The sequence below is a fragment of the Panthera tigris genome, chromosome E1, assembly GCF_018350195.1.
Source record: "Panthera tigris isolate Pti1 chromosome E1, P.tigris_Pti1_mat1.1, whole genome shotgun sequence".
In the NCBI taxonomy this organism is placed as follows: Eukaryota; Metazoa; Chordata; class Mammalia; order Carnivora; family Felidae; genus Panthera; species Panthera tigris.
In genome coordinates, this window is record NC_056673.1 from 54,558,699 (window position 1) to 54,566,723 (window position 8,025).

The following is an 8,025-nucleotide window of genomic DNA, read 5'->3' on the forward strand; positions in this document are numbered from 1 at the left end:
GAGAGCCTGACGCGGGGCTCGAACCCACAAACTGTGAGATCATGACGTGAGCCAAAGTCGGGCGCCCAACCAACTGAGTCACCCAGGCGCCCCAGGGACAGGAATTCTTGTTCTGCATCCCCCCCACCCCCGCCCTGGGCTGGCCAGCCACACCCTCTCCTACTCCTCTGGCAAAGCCCTGGGCTGCACCAGAGCCCCCCAACCCCCGCCAAGCCCCCGACCCCTGCAAGGCAATCTGAGGGTGGCAGGTGGCAGGGAGAAGACCCCAACCTCTTTGTCTATGGAAGACTAGTGTGGTGGGGGCAGGTGGAGAGGAAGCCCCAGGCCCACGGACCACATGTTGGGACAGATTGACTTTAGGAGTGCAGATGACAAGAAATGGCATTTGGAGCACATCTGAGCTGCTAACAGGGTGGACAGCTGTACAAAGGGGGCAATAACCAATGGAGGTGGGGAGCGGGGCTGGGAGATGGGGTACAGGAAGTAGGTGTGCACAGACAGGAGGTGGTGCTAGGGAGGGGAGGGGCAAAACTCTCCCCAGAGAGAAGGTCTTCAGGGTCACCCTCCAGGGGGTGCCGAGTTAAGCAGCCAGAGCAAGGAGAGGGGACACCACATCACTTCAGCCATAAGCTCTCAACGGACAGCACTACTTTGCAATTGATGAATGAAATTAGGAAGTAACTGAAGAAAAATTAAGAAAAGTAGATGAGAGAAACAAAAACGAATATTTTAGAGAAATAGAAGGCAGTTTGACTCTGAGCTCTGTTCCAGTCCCCAGAGGGCAGCTGGCGTTTGCTGAGCACCAGGGAGACAACCAAGCAGGACATGTGGCTGCTCCCGGTTCTGTTCCTTCTTGTCATCCAGGGTGAGTGAGGCGGGGCTCTAGGATCGAGCACCTGCAGGGTGGAGGAGGGGAACACAGACAGGGTCTGCATGGGAAGAAGTGGCAGAGCCTTTCATTCATCCAGACACTTATTCATTTAAAATTTTTTTTTAATGTTTTGTTACCTGACAGGTACTAAGTTAGGTGTTGGGGAAGGAAATAAAAATAAATAGCACAAATGGTGTCCGTTTTCTAGGGCACAGTTTGTCAACTTGTGGTAGATAGATCCTAAGACAGATGATGGATGGGTGGATGGATGGATGGATGGATGGACAGATGGATAGATGATAGATAGTTGCACACACACACACATATATGCACACACACATAAATGCATGAATTCCTGAGGAACTCTGAAGAAGCCAGATGCTCGGGCTCCAGCAGAAAGCCACTCAGTTAAGGTGGAGATCGGGCATCTGGATCATTTAAGCCTGTACATTTTGTCTTGAACTATAGCTTGAGCCAGGATCCTTTTTTCCGAAGACCTCAGACAACAGAGAGGAAGGCAAGCAGCAAAACCAGGGTGACAGGCTCTCTGGAGAGTTGCTCATCCCCACACACCAGCCTGCCTGGGTCTCTGCTCTGGATGATCTAAAGACAGATCATCATCTAGTGTCCTTAGCATGATACCTGAGACAGGGACTAAGTGGTCTGGTGGCGCCAGCAGCGACCAAGTTGGCTACAGAAAGGGAGAAACTGTTTGAGCTGAGCCTGGAAGGATGAATATAAGAGTTTGATTCCTTCAAGCAAAGAAGAAAGCACATTCCTGGTAGAGGGAGGAGCTTGTACAAAGGTATGAAGACACAGAAGAACAAGGTGTATACGTAAAAAAAAAAAAGAAAACAACAACAACAACAACAACAACAACAAAACAAGCAATCACCTGTGTGTGTGTGAGAGAGAGAGAGAGAGAGAGAGAGAGAGTGTGTGTGTGTGTGTGTGTGTGTGTGTGTGTATTTAGTTCCATGCCAGTTCTGTGTGATTCAGAGGCTGAGGTTTTGTTGGGGGGCGCAAGTAGAGTATCAGAGGCATAGATGGGGAGGGGGCCACACTGTCTCACCAGCTCTGGGATTCAGAAATACACCTGTGGCTGCAGTGTGTGCTCTGTGCTGCTGGGAGAGGTGCTGCTTGAGGTCGGGCAGGGGACAGTGGTCAGTAAGATGGTGAGTGTGCAGAGAGCCCTGTATTGGTTAGGAGAGTTAGGAGCCTCAAGGGGGATTCACAAGAGGGGTGACAGAAAAGAAATCCTGCAGGGGATGAAGGGACAGACGGGATGTGGCAATTAGACAGAGGGCAGAGGCTCCTGGCTGGTCTTCAGGGCAGGGCCAGAAGCCCAAGCGGCACTCGGGTCAGCCCTGGGCTCACGGAAGGATAAGATGCATGTTGGGTTTCTGTTTTCTAGGCCACTTCTGCACCCGTGAGGGAAAAAAGGTGAGAGGCACATTGGGGGGCACACTGACTGTGCGCTGTGCATACGGTCCGGGATGGGAATCCTACAAGAAGTGGTTGTGTCGCGGGAATGACTGGGATTCCTGCAAAATCCTTGTGAAAACCACTGGGTCAGAGCAACTGGTGAAGAAGGGCCAAGTGTCCATCCAGGACAATCACAGCCGACGCACATTCACCATGACCTTGGAGGATCTCCAGCAGGATGACGCAGACACTTACTGGTGTGGGATCGAGCAATTTGGCACTGACGTGGGGATTGAATTTTCCGTGATTGTCAATCCAGGTAAGAACCACCCATCCTGTGCTCTGGGGTCCTGGGACCCACCCCCAGAGGAGTCAGGACTATTTCTCTGCCTTCCCCAATGGAGGGAGAGGAGTCTCGAAACTTGCCTGAGACTACACGTGTGCATGTGTTTGTGTGGGTGGGGGGCACCAAGATTCTGGGAAACACTGGAAGAAAGTGCGAGCCCCCACAACTCCACATGTCTCCATCTGGTCTCCCCAGAGGGAGCAGAGAAGGGCAGACTCAGCCAGGACAGGCTTGTCCAGGGAAGGCAGCTCCTCTTTTCCCGGTCATGTTCACGTCAGCACATCCCAGCCTGCATGGGGTGATGTCAGGCATACAGGGAGGGGTGGGGTGCTAGAAAGCCATGATCCTGATGGTCTCAGCTACAGAACAAGTGACCTTCTCCATGCCCCCTCCCTGCTCCCCTCTCTCCTCTGGCAACATCAGCACAAGGGAGCAGGTGAGGAACCGTGAGCCCATATTTAGGAGAATGAAAAGCAGGTTCCACTATGGTGCAGACACCTTCTCTTCTGCCTCTATCCTTGGAGAGACCCTGGGCTCCCCTGCAGCTGCCCCAGAAGCACTAGGCCCTCCCTGGAGACAAGCCTGGAAGGAGAGTCCGGCTGTAGCCCCCGTCCCACAGCTCTGCCTCTGGACCCCTAAGTCTTGTCTCCAACACACAGACACACAGACACTAAGGAGGTTTACATTTGCTACTGATTGCTCCATTTCTAAAGCAGAGAAAAATCTCTTCAAACTTAGAATATGCAAATATGGTGTGCAAATATGTGCAGTGGGGACGGATGCTGGTCTTAGAATGTTCTAGAAATTAACTGAAAAGAAATTAACACCACAAAGGTGGTGGATATGTGCAAGGGTGGAAGAAGAGTTGGTGCCAGAGAATTGGAGTCTGGACCCTTGACCCAGATGACCTTCCCTGGGCAGGCCTGGAGAAGTAAGAAAGCAAGCCCTGGGGAGGCAGGAAGGACCGCAGGGGGAAGCAGGGGCTGCGGGCACTCGGCAGTCCCAGGAGACAGGGGACCCTGGGCCTGCCAGCTCGTGGGTCACATCGCTTCAGGGCAGCTGGCACAGAGCCTGCTTCAGGCCAGGCTGAGACTCAGAAAGGAGCCTGCCTGGCTGATTTAAGGCTCCAGGGATTGGGAACATGGTTCTGACATGCTCAGCTGTGCCCAGCAGGACACTGAGATGAAACTGAATGGGAATTGCCCACATAACCAGCAACCCCAATATCTCACATGGTAGTAAACTGGTGATTCTCTGCAAATCAGTAATCGTTTGTTTGGAATAATGCCAAAAAGATGCAAGAGAAAACCAACGTGGCTGAGCAGTGGCACTAAGACAGAAAGGTTCTGCACCCCTGGGGGTGGGGTGTGGAGACCATGGGAGCTACCTGTGACACTCACAACCATGCTCTGCTCTGTGTGTTTAGCCCCTAATCCAACAGACTCTCCCAAGCCTGTAGCGAGAACAACGCTGCCCAGTTGGACTTCCTCTCGTCCATTTCCCCAGGGCATCAACAGCAGCCAGCCCATGGATTTGAATAGCCCGCTAACCAGGTGAGCAGAGCTGGACCCACAGACCTTTCCCACTGTTGCCTTGGGACAGCTCTCCTCGGGACACTCTCACAGGGACCCCCATTGGCCCCCCTGATGTTTCCTCTACTGGGGAGAAACAGCGAGGTCTGCGCTGGGCCCCCTCTTTGTACCTCTGAGTCCTTAAAGAGCTCCCCCTCCCCACAAGAAACCTAGGCAAAGTTGTTCAGCTGGGCTGCAGGAGAGAAGCTTCTGGTCTCCTTCTGACCTGGCTCCCGACCCCCAAGCAGCCAAAACAGGTGCAGGTGCTTTCAGCCTCAAGTTGCCAGAAGGGAAGGGCTCTGGATTAGCTCCCTGTGGCTGCTGGAGCAAATCACCACCACCCTGGTGGCTGAAGGCAAAACGATGTTATGATCTTAAAGTTCTGGAGACAAGGTCTGGGATGAGGCTCACTGGGCTAAATTCAAGGTGCTGGCAGGGTTGGCTCTTCCTGGAGGCTCTAAGGGAGAAGGGCTTCCTTGTCTTTTCCAGCTTCTGGAGGATGCTGCACCCCTGGCTCATGGTCCCTCCATCTGCACAGCCAGCAAGGGTGGTCAAGTCTTTCTCACCCTCATTACTCTGACACTGGCTCTCCCGTGTGCTTTCATTTATAAAGACACTGGTGATTCTATAGGATCCACCCAGATATCCCAGGATCACCTCCCCATCTCAAGGTCAGCTGCTGGCAAACTTAAATCCATCTGTATCATTAATTCCCCCATGCCATGTAACATAACACATTCACAGGTCTGGGGATTAGGACATTTTTGAGGGGGGGCATTATTCTGCCCACAGACAGTCAAGCAGGTACCTGTTCCATGGATCCAGCCCTCCCCTCCCCAAGTGCTAGGGAAATGCTGGGAAGGAATGGGAAGCTGACATTTCTGCTTTCTCACATTCCCAACATGGTCAATCGACAGGCTGGGCCATCAGTCTGAAACCCACCCCCTCCACAGGCATCCAAAGAACAATCAATTAACTCTTTCTTCAAAGGGCAAACACCCTGCCCCAGTTTCACCCCATCCGAGTTCAGGGTGAAGGTGCGTTTCCTCCCAGAAGCCCCCTTCACCGCCTCCCTTCTGGTACAGTCTCTCTTCCTTCCCTTCTCAAGGATCCTATTCCTTGGAGCTGCCCTGCTGGACGGTGTGTTCGGTTATGTGTGCAGCCAGGCACTTGGTTCATGCTTCACGATCGGTCTCTGTCCTGCTCGTGACTATTTAAAGACCAGTTGTTCTGTGGAGTCAGGAGGGGAGGATGTGGAACTTTTAGGGGACTGAGGGGCACGGGAGGAAGCCTGCAGGTGGAGAGATGGGGCGGCAGCTCCACAGGAAGTGGAGAGTGGGAAAAGAACGTAGTGGGTTCAAGGATAATTTAGGAAGTACAAAGCATCGTGTCTTCTCTCTCAAGAGAACCCCCTGTGAAATGAACATGACAAATCTTGCTCAAGCCAGGTAGAAGGAGAGAAAAAGGCCAGACTGCAGGGGGGTCCTGGCACTGCTTGTAGGGGAGGGGATGAGGCAGAGGTTGAGGGGGACAGATTCTGGATACTGATGGGGACTCCTAGGGGGACATATATGAGCAAGGGCCCAATGGTCCACTAGACCACGTGTCCACTGTCCAGGGTGTATCTGATAGTGCACCTGCTATGTGCTACCAGATGGGGCTCAGAGCCAGGAGAGACCCCTCCCAGGGGAAGCTAGAACGTAAATTGCCAGATTACCAGGAAGAGGTATCTTCCTCTGCTTCAAAGAGGTGATATGAGGTCTGAGCTGGAAGTACAGGCAGAATTTATACAAGGTGGGACAGACGTAGATTCAAATAGGCAAAGGCAAATCTTTGGTCCTGGCTGGCCTGCTGGTGAGGCAGAGGGGATTTGGGGGAGGCGGCAGACAAGCAGGATGAAATCAGGGTGCAGAGGTGCTGGAGCCCAGGCTAAGGCTGCTGGGAGGCCCCTGAATGCTTTGCCTTGGGCAGCATGGCCGTGCCCTCAGAGGGGCTTTTGGGCAGGGACCGGGGCTGGCCTGTCCTCCAGGTCTGGGGGCGGGAGTGAGGGTGGACAGGAAGGGCCTGGAGCGGCCCCTGAAGAGGGACCCCACTCCTGTCAGCACGATCCCTGCTCAGGGCCCTGCTACACAACCTTCACTTTGTGCTTTTGACCTTTGTGAAGTTGCCCCTGCTTGGGTCCTGCTGTGACTGTGATGTGGGGAGTCCGGGGGACTCCAGGGGAAGATACGTCAGTCTGAGCAGGAAAAACGCAGCCCCCCCCCCGACCATGGACACCCCCACACCCTCTGAGCTCTGGTCAGGGAAAGGGCAATGATTACATTTCCGAGACAGATGGGGGTCCCTGTTAGGTGAGGACTCCCCGCGTCCTGCCATCAGGAATAAACTCTGGCTCCCTCCCTGCTCTGCACAGGTCGGGGACCATTGCCTCCACTGTGGAAGCAGAGAAAAGAAAGGGTGTACTCTCATTCCACCATCAGTCCTCAGCCGCACCTGTAATCTCTCCTGTGTGGATCCTCCTGGTACCTCCTTTCCTTGCCACCCTCGAGTTGCTCCGCCAAGGATAAATGACCCTTTCATCATTCAGGACTCTGGCCAACGATGGGTTTCCAATTCCAGTAAGCATAAAACCTGGGTTAAACCAAAAAGTTCCAGAGTGTGTCCACAGGGACAAAGACCCCCTGATGGGCCAGCTGCACAGAGTTCCGCCAATTCCACCTTCTGCTGCATCGGCGCCTCCAAGAAAGAATTCCTTGAATGTAAAAGATGGAAAGCTGGGTTGGACCATCGCCCGACCCACATCTGACCTGTTTGCCTTTTACATTTCCTATGAAATCTGTGGCTTTCTTCGCTCTTTTGAGATTATTTGGGGGGACACCATTTCAATGTTTTATATGTGAGAGGACAACCCTTCCATTCTAGAGGGAGGGAAATGACTCTAAATCCAACGCTAGAATCCGAATGTGTCTGGGAAACGGGCAGTTGTGTGTGCAAATTTGTCCATAGTGGTTGAAGTTACTCTTTCCCCCTTTGTAAATAGTAAGTGTTTTGCAGCAGGGCTTTGTAACCATGTAAATATCCGCCTGTCCCTGCATCTACATCGGCGGCCTCTAAGCACAGGGGACTCATGCAGTCATCACCAGAACAGCTCATTTCTGTCCCTCTAGTTGTCTCTTGGCCTCACTGGTCCTTAGGTGCAGGGGTTCCAGGGACCGTTTGGACTCTTCCATCAAGATGGAACAGATCTGCCCCCTCCTCACCCATGACACTGTCCATCCCCCAGACAGCTCAGACCCACCATCACCCACTCCTGGATTTGGCCTGACCTTTGGCCTTTATGTCCCGTCCCCATGAACACTCTCACCCCCACGCCCAGCTGAGCAACACAGCCCAGGATGCCCAGCCCTTCCTTTTTAACTTCCTCTACTCAGTCATCAAAAACTAATAACACAAGCTTTTTTCTTTTTTAATTTTCAAAGTTATACATGTTTCCTCTCAATAATGATTTGGGTTTTGGGTTTGTTTGTTTTTTTTTTTTTCTCTTCCACTTACATTCTTCCTGGGCTCTGTCTGCTCTTTTTTTTGTGTCCTTATTATATTTTATTTTATTTTATTTTGTTTTATTTTATTTTATTTTATTTTTAATCCCACAAATGCAAGGTCGGTTTTTTATTAACTTTTTATTTTTTTAATACGAAATTTATTGTCAAATTGGTTTCCATACAATACCTAGTGCTCAGATATTTTATTTTGAACGATTTTGGGGACCTCTATCTCTTTTCTGAGCTCCTTCTTTAGAGAGGTCATGTTGT

The 8,025-nt window shown here is 52.0% G+C and overlaps 1 protein-coding gene across 1 annotated transcript; it reads left to right on the forward strand.

Moving 5' to 3' along the window:
• Positions 1-462: 462 nt before the first annotated feature.
• LOC107180487 (CMRF35-like molecule 5) lies at positions 463-7,802 on the forward strand. Its single transcript, XM_015541666.2, has 4 exons — positions 463-865; positions 2,286-2,615; positions 4,069-4,195; positions 6,627-7,802. The coding sequence occupies exons 1-4, from the start codon at positions 826-828 to the stop codon at positions 6,778-6,780; spliced, it is 651 nt and encodes a 216-aa protein (XP_015397152.1). The 5' UTR covers positions 463-825; the 3' UTR covers positions 6,781-7,802.
• The last annotated feature ends 223 nt before the right edge of the window (positions 7,803-8,025 follow it).